Raw genomic sequence first — 12,878 nt, 5'->3', positions numbered from 1 at the left:
ATGACAAAATAATTAAACAGGCGTAATGTACAGGCAACTATTAATAAGTTGATAGTAGTTTCTGGACATTGCATACACCCTTCCTTTTCTAAGCTGCGGCTCATAAAATACTAAAGTACTGGTCGCACTTCTAATGGAAAACATTTTTCTGTGAGAGTGTATATCAGGATGAGAGATGACTGTGGTGAGTGGCAGCTGAACACTGTTTCGACTTTACATCCAATGACATCACCAACATGAGTGAGATACAGAGCAAAGGTCCTCTACTATCCTGAGCTGACATCTCTGAATCTCAACCCAGATTGTGACATTTCCAATTCCCATGCTCGTCTCCTCTAAGAAGTGCGAGTAGAGTTTAGTGCTGTAGCCCGATATCGCCTGTCAACTGTATTAGACTGCCCCATGCTCATTTCACTTGGGACCCTTAGCAGCTCTTTCAGTGTTAAATTTGCACCCAGACCCAAGCTGAAAGGACACGGTTTTGATGCACTTTGCTTACTGCACACACTACTTCAATAACAGAACCAAAATCTTTGAAACTGCAAATGATTTGTCAGCATGTACCATCTGAGATATTGTATGGAACAATTTTACACCTGCTAAGCTGCAAATGAAAATTCTGTATAATACAAGAGTTTTGTACTCTATAAAACTTGGGTAAAAATGGAAGGCATTAAAGAGCACAATTTCTAACCTTTAGTGTAGATACTCTTCTATGAAAGCACTTCATTCTCTCTAACTTATAAGACAAAATTTACTGGAACAAATGAGGCCATATTGTATGTAAGTTTATTACAAGTTTCCATTATAGATTTTTTTTTAATTCAGAAGGTTGGGGAATGGACAGGGAGGGAACTTGCCCGATCCTCCCGACTTGGAAACTGAAGTGCAATTCTCAGCCTCAACCAACATTCATTCTGCTGTCCCTATTGGGAAGAGCTGCCATTCATGGATGGCATGCTATTCATGGAGTGGGTTGGATGATGTTTGTAGAGAAGTCAATGAAGTGGTCCCTTCTAGCTGAGGATAAGGTGGCTGCTGGCAAAGCTGAATAGGGAAAGTGAGGGGAGATAGGACAAATCACTCATTAAGGCAGCTTGGAGCTGGCTAGCAGTTCCCTGTAGCTAGCCCAACAAGTCAATGGTTTTCTTCTGAGGAGAGCACAAAATACATCAGAACTACAAACCGCTGCACACTAACCAAGGATTTGAAAGCTGCAGTATACTAAAGGAAGGGATTAACATTTTCCCCAAAACTTTCTAAAAACAGTACACCTTGAATTTAAGGGTCAAGCAAGTCAGCCATGAATAATCCAATTTATCTTGTGTAATCAATTGATACTATTCCCTCTATGGAATGCCTTCTGTTGCCTAGGCCCTAAGCTCTGGAATTCCCTGCCTAAACCTCGCTGACTACCTCTTTTCTCCTTTAAGACACTCCTTAAAACCTACCTCTTTGACCAAGCTTTTGGTCACTTGCCCTGATTTCTCCTTATGTGGCTTGGTGTCAAATTTTTTGTCTTATAATACTCCTGTGAAGCGCCTTGGGACGGGTTTTACTATGTTAAAGGCGCTATATAGATACAAGTTGTTGTTGAGTGTTCTTCCCGCCCCTCAAAGTGTAGTAAGTGTGGCATTGCTCAGTGAAGAACACACTGAGTTTTAAAGTCACAGTTCCTTCAAGCTACTGGCCAGACAAAACAAAATTAAATTATAAACTGCCTTCAAACAAACTCTTAATGTAATAAACGGAAAGAAACCACTTTAATTAAGATAGGCAATGGCGACTTACAGCTCACTTAGCCATTTGCCCCTTACCAGTCACAGCATCCTAAAGTGTCATCTCATTGTTTAATGAGGACTTTGTGAAAGTTGAATACTTGTGTCAGTTTATCAGAGTGTGCTGTCCAGTAACACTAGCGATCCTTGCAGGTATATTTGTGCTGCTGGACTATATATTAGATTTTCTAAGTTATGCTTTGGCAAAGGTAAAATTTGAAAGTGCTTTACCTGAAAAAAGTGAATTTCACTATTTCCAAATAGTGAGCAAAGTTGTTCCAAAGATTCAACCCACAAAAAGAGAACAAGATGTTTACTGCAAGCTAATGTAGCTTTAAAATGTGGACAATCATTACAATTGTCATTGCCAGGTACAACTGTCAGTACCAGGTACAGCTGGTTTCCAGTCACTTGATCTGGACAGTAAAAGCAATGCATCAAACTCATGAATAAATCCTACTTTCCATTAAAGATGTACACATCGAACAGAGCCACATGGAACTCCAGTCACTGAAGGGTTGATTTCCAGTGACTCTGAAAAGTTGAAAGATCATATGTAACTCAGTACTTTAGTAGCTCAGCAAATATTTATGACTGGGATGCTACTTTGGCTATTTCAAGACAGCAGAGTATTTACATGGGTGCACTTATAAAGAGAAAATGCCTGGAAACATTCATTCTACCTGCCTAATGGCTCAGCGTGTGAATGCACTGCCATTTGTGCGACTGAGTTATACACACCAGGAAGGTTTCAGGTTAGGTCCCTGGTGTATGCTGAGGGAGTGGGGAAGGGGGAAGTGTGGATGAGTGGGGAAGGGGGAAGTGTGGATGAGTGGTGAAGGGGGAAGTGTGGATGAGTGGGGGGGGGAAGAGTGGGTGAGGTGGGAGTGGGAAGTGGGTGAGGCAGGAGCGGGTGAGTGCGGTAGGAGGTGGGTGAGGCGGGAGTGGGTGAGGAGAAAGTGGGTGAGGAGGGAGCGGGTGAGGAGAAAGTGGGTGAGGCAGGAGCGGGTGAGGAGAAAGTGGGTGAGGCGGGAGTGGGTGAGGGAAGTGGGTGAGGTGGGAGCAGGTGAGAAGTGGGTGAGGTGGGAGCGGGTGAGGAGAAGTGGGTGAGGCGGGAGTGGTGAGTAGGGGGAATGACTTTAGTGTCTTCGAGAAAGGGGCTGAGGAAAACAAACAAAATCAGCCAGGATTCCCATTACTGACCATGCAAGGACTTCAGGTGAGAAAAGAATTGGGCTTGGCTGTGAAGGCCCACATGGTTGAATGGCCCACAGATTTTTAGAACCAAAAAATACTACAGAACATAGAAAATATTCAAATGAAAAAGAGGATGTTCTTTACTTCTCTTTCTCAACCATCACAATAACACTATTGCTTTGAATGGCCAAACTAAAAGGCCTCCATTTACCACAAACATTGGGATTCATGAACCATTGGGAGTGTGATGAATACTGCAATAAGCCACAATCAATCAATTTTAATTACCAAATTCAATCCAGCCTTCCCTGCTCCTTCTCAAACCTCCATAAACTAGAATACTGTAAATTTATATACAGAACCCAGGTCGCTTTTAAGCTTCGAGTGGGAAGCATTCAAATGTTGGCTGACCTCAAAGTTCAGCATAATTCACATTAAAAAACATAGAGATGTTATCTTTTGAAGCTCACAGAATAATGATAGGTCAATAATATCTCAATGCATAACTCTTAAGGAGTCAAATGGTTATCTACATTTTATGGAGTTATTCTATAGTTTTTTTTTTAAAGAGTAGCTCCAAGAACCCAATTTGGATTTTTTTTAAATAATAGAGAACACTGTGTTAATTGCATTATTTTAGTTATCAAACACACTAGAATATAAGAGAAAACCTTTTTCAATAGGACAAAAAAAATACAGGCTCAGTCTTTCCTATTCTCTTCAAAGAATATTTTTACCATTGTGTAACTGGATGAGATCGCAAACTAATCTTGCAGTCAAACTGAAAGAACAACCATGCTGAAAAGGGCAAATCCCCCCAGCCCCAGTGTGTTACAAATGCTCTTGCTACTGTATATCATGGCTAATTTCTTGGTGATTATACTTTATATACTGGAAGCACTTTATATAGAGAACAAAATTTACAGTTTACATAAAAGCACTTCAGTGCTGCTTTACACATATGGTTTTGCCTTGTTCACTTGTCTCTAAGTAATGCACATTTCCTCATTTATCACTATATGCTTGCACTCTGGTGATATTTACATATTATAGTAAGACTCTTGTGCCGGTCTCTCCTTTTTCCCCCCACCCCATCTAATTTGCCCTCCTGTTCCACAGGCTGTATCGGCCCACTAGCTACCACTGTTCTCAAAGTGGTCATGTTCGTAACCGTGAAAATGTACAGCTATACTCCTGAATAATGCAACATTTACGAAATAAAATATGCTGTAAAGCACGGTTTAAGATTCACGTTATATACACATTTCCTCTTACCGTCAACTATACTGAACTGAAACAACTGATTCTGGCTAAGATGTACAACACAATCATCACACTAGAAAAATCCAAGTCAGGGCTGAATTGTATAGAGAGGGCTGGTCCTTTGAAGCCCTTTTAAGAAACACAATAATTAAATGGTTAGTTTACATCCCCAAATACAACTGACGTAGTTACAGTGTTTCAATTGGTCTACTATTGGTCATTGAACCATTCTGAATGGTTTGTCAACACCCAGAACCAGAATTATTATTTTTATTTTTTTTAAATAGTGCTGAATGGACTAGCTGAGTTGTAAAATGTGAAATATCATTCACTTACATGAGACAGTTATGTTGCTCTTCACGCATTAAAATTAGCAGAACAGCAAATATTTTTGGTTGTACGTAAGCAGCAATTATTAAAAAATAAAATGGATAAATTAATATACAATACATTTTGGTGAAGCTGTGTAGACTGTGATAACTGGTGCCATAAAATATATATTACATAAAATACATATTATAGACTACACACTCCACTGGTCACTAGAGTGCACAACTTAAACAAGTACTTTCCCACTGTACAATATTACCAGAAAGCATTTGGTTATGTCACCATGACAACTGGATGGACGTACTGTATTAAATTTACTCCAATCTGTCCAAATCAGTCCGAAGAACTGCCGAGGTTCAGATAAACTCAGGTTTTAAAGCCAGGAATTTGTTGAACTAAAACAGGAACATTCTTCTCTTAATGGAAGACACCAAAGACATCAACTTAAAACATCGGGAGGTGCGGCCTACCCCACAAAGACCTCTGAGTTTGGGACAACTAAAAGTATGAAGCAAGAAAATTGCCCCACTGGGCACATAATAAATATGCTCCCAGTCTTCCATGCAAGAATATTTCTACAGTCGTTTAACTGAATGAGTTCACTGTAGTAGCACTAACTTGTTTTGCAGCATTTACGTTCTTGAGTAAAACCATTATTTGTACATAAATTTAGAGCATTTACCTTGCTATTTTGATGAAAATACCATGGATGGTTTGATATTTTATAAACATAGCAGTTAAGGAAGGAGTTCTATCATAGAACACTGGCCATCCAAAACACAAGGTCCAAAATTCAGTTTTCAGCCCAACTGCCATCCAAGCTAGCTATTGGCTGAATTTTGCCAATTCTTTGCCAGGTTCCCGGACCCGCCCCGCAACCCCGCCCCCCCCCCCCCCCCAAAATACACACACTCAGCAACAGAACGAGCTTTCTCATAGGGGTAAGGAAAATGGCAGAATTGCCCCCACCCCTACACAGAAACCCAGTTGAACTGGCAGCAGTTGAGGAAAGCGTCACAGTACTGGTACTGATTCTCCACAAGAAGAATCAATAGGGGAACTTACAACCAGGAGGAAACGAAGGGGGGGAAAAAAGTTTTTTTTTAATGTACCGTGACCTTGTAATGAACCTCCCAACTGTGGGGAGACAAAACGTTCATCTATCTATAATATTAAATTTGTTATGTAAGTCATGCCCTCTGTATTTGGGCATCTCCATTCAGTGACATGGTTGTGCCTGCAGCTGCACACTTCTACCATGAGATGGCGCTTCTTAAGTTCCAGAAGCTGCAGATCCCCATACTTCTTCCTACAACATCACAGAGGGAAATTCGCTTTGTCCTGAATTTCCATGGGCAAAGACACGGGAGATCAACTAATCCTTTTAAATTATCCATGTAATAAACTGCAGCAATTTAAGTTGCAGGTACCACAGCCACTTATACTTATGGGATATCAAATGTGCCACCTTCTGGTAATATTGCTCACGGAAATGAATCTCAACTTAGACAAGAAACAAAACAAAAAAAAAGTTCTCATTTTTAAAAAAAATTGCTAAATGCCCAATTACCTCTCAGTAGTTTATATTGAAGAATGAAGCAGTGCAATACATCCTAGCCAATGCATTAAGGCAGCAAGAAAATCACTCATCAATCTCACGTTACTTCTCATGCAACGAGACAAGAGAGGAAATACACTGACGCATTAAGATGGCCGTCTAATATCTAGTGCACTAAACTTAATTTGCTGTAAACATATTTAGGCCTGGTTTCCATGGCACTCCCAACAGGAACAAGTCCCATTTATAACCACCCAAGTGGCTCCAGGCGTAGGCTTATATTTAAGGACTGCAAGAAGGTTAGGGTGGTCTAAAGGTGTAGATTTTTACAATAATCTCAACAAAAGCCCTCCTAAGTTGCTTTAGTAGCTAAATCAAGTGAACTGGAGTGTCGGTTGAAGCAATATATTAACCTAATAATGGTGCAATTTTCTATCAGGTACACTGTCTTAAAAGTTTGACTTTAGGACTTAATTACAATGCACACCGTTGTGACACACAAAAAAAATCCTCAACCAGTGTCCTCCATAGTTATCTTCATAATCACTTTGGATTTGAATCAAAAAAATATGGATTTTTGTTCTGTGCTAAGAAAAAGGGTAGTTCAAGGAGCAGTGGATGCATGAAATTGTGAATTAATAAAACAAAATGGCCACTTACCTTTGGTTTCAAGAGGGTAACTTCCCCCTGTGTGTTTTGCTTTAGCATAGCAAGCACTCAAATAATCTACCTCTGACTCCGCCCTTTCCCATTTCATTCTAAAACTGCCTAAACTCAGGCTCACTGGTGAGCAGTATTGAAACCGCAAGTCTCTGTTTAAATACCGAAGCCTACTCATCATGGGGAAAGAACTCGGTGCTGACTTGGGACACTACCCACCCAGCACTTATAAACTGTGAGCCTGGAAAATGAGCAAAAAGATGTCACAACTTCCTCGATGCTGCTTTTCTTACATTTTCTAAGAACGGGAACTAAAGGATAAGTAATGACTATTTGTAACTTTGAGCTGTAAGCATCACAATCTATAGACGCAGTGTAAAATAGATGATGCTTTACAGCTATTTGTAGAGTTTTGCTCACACCTTTGATTCAAATGAAGAGATGTATGAAAGTGCATTATTGGCGACTATTAAATTGAACAGCAAATAATAAGACGACGAAGGATACTGCATCATCATGTCTCTGTTCTTGCGATCTGTATTGTGCATTTTCATAAGCCTTTAACTGCTCTGGCTTACATGCAAATATGCTGTTATTTGGACACAATCTCACTTCACCGTACATCAATATCCCCCCATAACCTATACTTCTGAATTTTATTTGAAATGCAGAACTTTTATTCACTGAGAACTACTCTCGCTAAATGAAGCCCACAGCATGTCCTGTTCTAAAATTCAACCTGATGCTTGCAGAGTGACAGAACAAAATCAAACTGTAAAGTCCACAGAACTCTCACAGTGTCTTGCAGCTTCTAAGAGGAAACTACAAGACCATTTTAAAACGGGCGCAAACCATTTGGGTCCTGCGTGCTGGTTGAGGTGAAGTGTCAAGAGGGAAGAAAGATGAAATGCCTGAATATACAGGACAAAAGGAAGGATTCCTGATTAACTGAATTAGCCACTTGTGATTGATTCCTGTTGAGAGCATTAGTAATAGCTCCATGTATGGTTAAAAGCCCACCAAAGCAATTTTTGCCAATGTTAATTTAACAAGAATTAGATTGAGTATCCACACTTTATCAAAGGATCTGCAAACTGCTCCTCAACACCCTTTCGTTACTGTCTGTGCTCCAGTCTTTGCATCAGTCTGTGAAGTCATTCAAACAAAACACAAATTGTTCCATTGATTTTAAGAAAGTGGTTCATATTGATCCCCATTAAAGATTGAGTTTGGTCCAGTGTTCTCAGTGGTTATTGCGAGGAAGCCTTAGTTGCCATGGGAGCAACACAGTTCTGAAAGTTGGGTGGCAAAGCAGAATTGCAACTTAGTCGTTGGTGCTGCAACCTCTTGCTATTGCTCGGGTCATCTTCCACAAGCCACGTATCTTTTGTTGCCATGTTCACAAAGCCTGAGGCAGCGGAACAGGCCCGGTCCCCACAAATGCTTGTGGCCTGCTCAGCCGCCTTTCCATTCTGGTTGAACGGAGGTGATTCCGGGTTTTGATCTTGCAGAACAACCTGAATGTGGTTTATCAGCTCAGTGAAGAACTCTGGAACGCCTTCGTATCCTGCAACAAAGCCAAACCAGTCATTTGTTTTGCTATAAGTGCACATATACAAACTTTTTGCATCAAGTTTTGTAGACAATGCGAGAAACTGATGTTTATTTGTCAAGAGGCTACGCACACCTGTCTTTCAAGACAAACACTGAACCATGTCTTCTTGGGGAATCTCCTGTTGACATAACTCAAGAGCTTAGGATTGGCTTGATGGGCATAATTTTCTTGTTCCTAAATGTTATATTCATTGGCTATGCTCTACAACAGCAAATGTTTGCAATATGAAATTGGTCTGGACATACTTCACTATTTATGAATAGGTCTGAAGTCTCTAGGTTTGAAGATTAGTAACCATCAGCTGCAAGCACAATTTAAACCTCAAAGACTGTCAGGTTTGCCATTGCTACAGTTGGGGTTAAGCACTTCTTGAAGAGCTTTACTCTATAGGATTCTTACCACAATTATCTCAGGACAACATCATCCATGCCAGGCCTTCCGGACAGGCATATCGAAGATTTTCATTACTCTCCATAAGATGAGTTCCTGATTTCAGCCCGCCTACCTTGAGGTCAGCCACACCGCATTTTTCTCATGGGGAAAATGGAGAGGCCAGAGCAGGTCGATCCATGATGAAGCTCGCAGCACCACTCAAGTATTGGAGAGAGGGGTCAATTAATCGAACAACTTTTAGAAAACTTAGAACACTCTTTAGGGGAAGGCTAAAATGTAATTGTTAACAAAGTCTCCCCTATCTACACACACCGCAGCCAGCTGGAAGTTGGCATCCAATGGATGCAAAACACTTTGGACGATTGCCAGTCCTCCTTTGGTTTCAACCTAATAGAAACACTCTTTTTGTACTCAGAGTATTTCAGGCAGAATCCAGGCTTTAATCGCATTGAAGACAGGTTTAAAGGTCTTGCTTGAATTAGATTTTGTAAGAAGACAAATTAAAGTCGCACTGCCTTTTGGGACACGTGCCCCCAATCCCACCATATTAACTTTTTAAATTACTGAACTTCTTTTTTTAGTATGTCATATATGTAAACATGAAAGGTTAAAGTTAACGTTACACAACATTCTACTGAAAATTTTCAAGGACATGGTGCAGTAATTTTTAGGCGGGAGGAGATATCCTATTGCTATTGGAGCTTTTTGTTCATGCAGGAGAAACATGATATGGAGGGACTGAATGTTTGCATCATTCACTATACAAAATCTACTGACACCCATGAGATCATAGGTCACATCCCACATGAAGGAAAAACCATCAGCGTCACTAATATAGCACTTAGCTAAGAAAAATACGTTTATTATCAACCTAATGCAAGGAATTGCAGGATGGTTTTCTGTCAGCTACCCAGTGTTATCTGCACTTATTATATTGCATGCGTCTTCCCCCCCACTCCCTCTGCTCCCCCAGCGGTCGCAGAGCTTTCAGCTTGAGCCTGCTCCGCTCGGGGCCGTATATCTCTCCTCCTGTTTTTTCTCCTTAGTTCAGCATTTTGGAATGCTTACTAAGCTGTTTTTGCAAACTCGTTCTCATCTTAGCTGGCCAGCTTGAGTTTTCTTTCAGCAATTTATGACACAATCTACACCCTCCGATTGGAATCTTGCTCGGTAATAAACTATTATAAAAATCTTGTGTCTGGGTGAATCCAGTGTTGTGCAATTTTTCTGTCATTGTATGGCAATAGTTCCTTCGACCAATCAGATTAACTGATGAGTAGAACTGAAAAAGAATGATTATTAAAAGGCTGAAATCAATTTTTTTTAAATTAAAAAGCAATGGCCCAGAAATTCGGGTCCCCACGGGTGAGTACACGCTGGGTACTCACGCGTAGGCCCAACGAAAGTGCCCGTTTTGTGCATGCACTGCGCATGCGCGGGAAACTGGAACTTCTGTTCCCTTAAAGGAAGGGGTTCACAGGTTGAACGCGTGCGCCAGAAGGCAGCGCGTGCGCCTGGACCGTACGCTTTTTTTGCAGGTTTCTCCGGGAGGGTAAGTCTCCAGGAGTTACACTTTTAAAAAGCAGTCGCAAGGCCTGCTTATAACAAGGTAAGTGGTGAATTAAGTAAAATTAAAACATTTTTTCCACAGGTTTATTATTTTCAAATACTTTAAAGAAAGGTAAGTTTATTTTTAGCCCCGTTAGAAACTGTAATTAATTTTTTCAAAAATTTAAATTATTTTTTAAAATAGTTATTTCATGTAATTTATAGTTATTTTAAAAATGTGATGTTTGTTTAAAAAAATTATTTGAAGTTTTAGTTATGTTTTGAGGCTGATTTGTATTTATAGTTTTGACAGCTCTTTTTGTCAAATTTATGAATGGGCATTCCCTGCTACCATTGGCTCTCCATGGCCCACGTGATCCCAGGGGACGCTTCGAACTAACTGCGCCCCTGGGATACGCAAGCACTGCGCGCCGGCAGTTGGAGGAGGCCCAGGATCGGAATCCCACGCGGGCCCACAGCACAACGGCCGGCGCGCTAGGTAAGTGCAGGTCAGAGGCTTGCACCCGCGGGAAGCTTCTGGCCCGAATTTCTGGGCCAATGTTACAGTAAATAATATTCAAATAGGTTCTCAAAATGGAGGCTTAGACTTGCTGTTTCTTCCTGTATTCACCATGTCAGCGTTAACCAGGGTTTGTAATTGTGGGCCAGATTTATACTGGCGAATTTGACAAACTGTGTTTTGAGTTTCATAGAATCATAGAATAGTACAACACAGAAGGAGGCCATTCGGCCCATCGAGTCCACGCCGGCTCTTTTGAAGAGCAATCCAGTTAGTTTCACTCCCCTACTCTTTCCCCATAGCCCTGCAATTTTTTTCTCCTTCAAGTATTTATCCAATTCCCTTCTGAAGGCTACAGTTGAATCTGTTTCCACCACCCTTTAAACAGTGCATTCCAGATCCTAACCACTCGCTGCGTGAAAAAGATTTTCCTCCTGTCGCCTCTGGTTCTTTTGCCAATCACTTTTGTTTTGGTACTGGATGACGCGGCATCTGTGAAGGGTATTATAAGCAGGAGATTGAAAAAAACAGAAGGAGCATCTGACATAGTGTTGTGTAAAAATGAAATTCCCGCTAACCACTAAGATCTCCTGTGCCTGGGAGGACTGGTTCAGGGGCTGCAGCTCTCCACAGGGTAGATGTGAAGCCCAAAGATACACAAGAGTGGGACCAGTTCATGATATGCGGAAAATGATAATCACAGAAAGGTCGCATTAGTGTGTCCATATTTTACGGTAACATCATGTTTCCGAAGGATTTCTGTGACAGTAGGACTGAACGTCAAGAAAGCCTACAGGGTGCAAAGCAACATCATCCTCTGAAACTCAATTCAGCCCCTTAAACCAATTTATATTCTCTAGAATAAACTGCAAAATGAAGCATCTGTAACAGCTAGCATCCAATGTAATAGGCCCACTGCTGCACTGAACATCAGATGCACAATTGAGGGGTGAACCGTTGCAGTTTAAGATTGGAAATTTTGGGAGCGAAACAAAAACGTCACATCTGAAATAGTGCTGTAAAAGAGCATCTTATATCGAGAGGCAGCTGCAGGTATTACCACTTATTAATGACGTTAAAGAAAAATGTTTGGGCTGAATCGCAGGATTATGGAGGGAAGTTAAAATATGTTAATGCGTTCGGTAAAATCTGTGCCTGAAGGTGGATGGGAACGGAATTGCTTCAGTTGAGGCCTGGAATTCAGATCTCCCACTGGAACGCAACGGTCACAAGAAGTCAGGGTCGCCTGTAGGCGGAAGTTTCTCACAAGCTCATGTAACATTCCATCTCTTGCTGCTAACAACTCCATGTCCCCAAAAGCAGGAGGCTGTCATTTTGACAAGAGCTGTGCAACAATTTTGGAACAAACTCACTGCTTTCAAAGGCATTACCCAAAAGCTAAAATACACACACGCAGGGAACTGGCGCTGCACCCTCGAGAGTATTATTTCAGCTGGTATGCAAATGCATTAAGGCAGCTCGCACACAATAGGAATGACTGCACTGCTCGAGCCTGTTTATTTCCTCTGTTTCCCAGGGCTTATGCAATGTTTCCACAGCTAACACTGCAGAGGTCACATCAACTGCTATTCCATGGTGGATTCATGCTGATTATAAAAGTGCCAACAGATATAGAATTGTACTCCCTGTACCCCAAATTTACAAGGGAACTCTATTTAATTTAACTGTGCAATCATAATTGTCTCATAAAGGAGATTTCTGTTTACTCGCCACTGTCTCTCTATTATGTCAATAATGGAACATTATTAAACACAAAGTATATTCATTAAAATTAATTAATTCAAATTTCTAGGCAGCTAGTGCTTTGAAGTCTTGTGTAAAATCCATCTGAATATCAAATTGACTGGAATAATAAAGACAACAGTAACCTGTATTAATGTAGCACCTTTAGCATAAAAAATGTGCAACGGCACTCTGCAGATAGGTGGATAGAAAACAGATGTCGAGCAAGAAAGGGGAGATCAGAAGGGGTGACCAAAAGCTTGGTCGACGAGG

The 12,878-nt window shown here is 40.9% G+C and overlaps 1 protein-coding gene across 1 annotated transcript in view; it reads right to left on the bottom strand.

The window, feature by feature from the left end:
• Window positions 1-5,472: 5,472 nt before the first annotated feature.
• Window positions 5,473-12,878, bottom strand: part of itpk1a (inositol-tetrakisphosphate 1-kinase a) — a 204,864-nt gene continuing 197,458 nt past the window's right edge. The window contains exon 11 of the mRNA XM_086002795.1: window positions 5,473-8,353. Within this exon, the coding sequence (XP_085858921.1) occupies window positions 8,037-8,353 (317 nt within the window). The 3' untranslated portion in view covers window positions 5,473-8,036. The remainder of the gene's footprint in view (window positions 8,354-12,878) is intronic.

Source organism: Somniosus microcephalus, chromosome 12, assembly GCF_052327205.1.
Source record: "Somniosus microcephalus isolate GS21.2 chromosome 12, FLI_Smic_1.0, whole genome shotgun sequence".
Taxonomy (NCBI): domain Eukaryota; kingdom Metazoa; phylum Chordata; class Chondrichthyes; order Squaliformes; family Somniosidae; genus Somniosus; species Somniosus microcephalus.
This window is presented reverse-complemented; position numbering and strand designations above follow the sequence as displayed.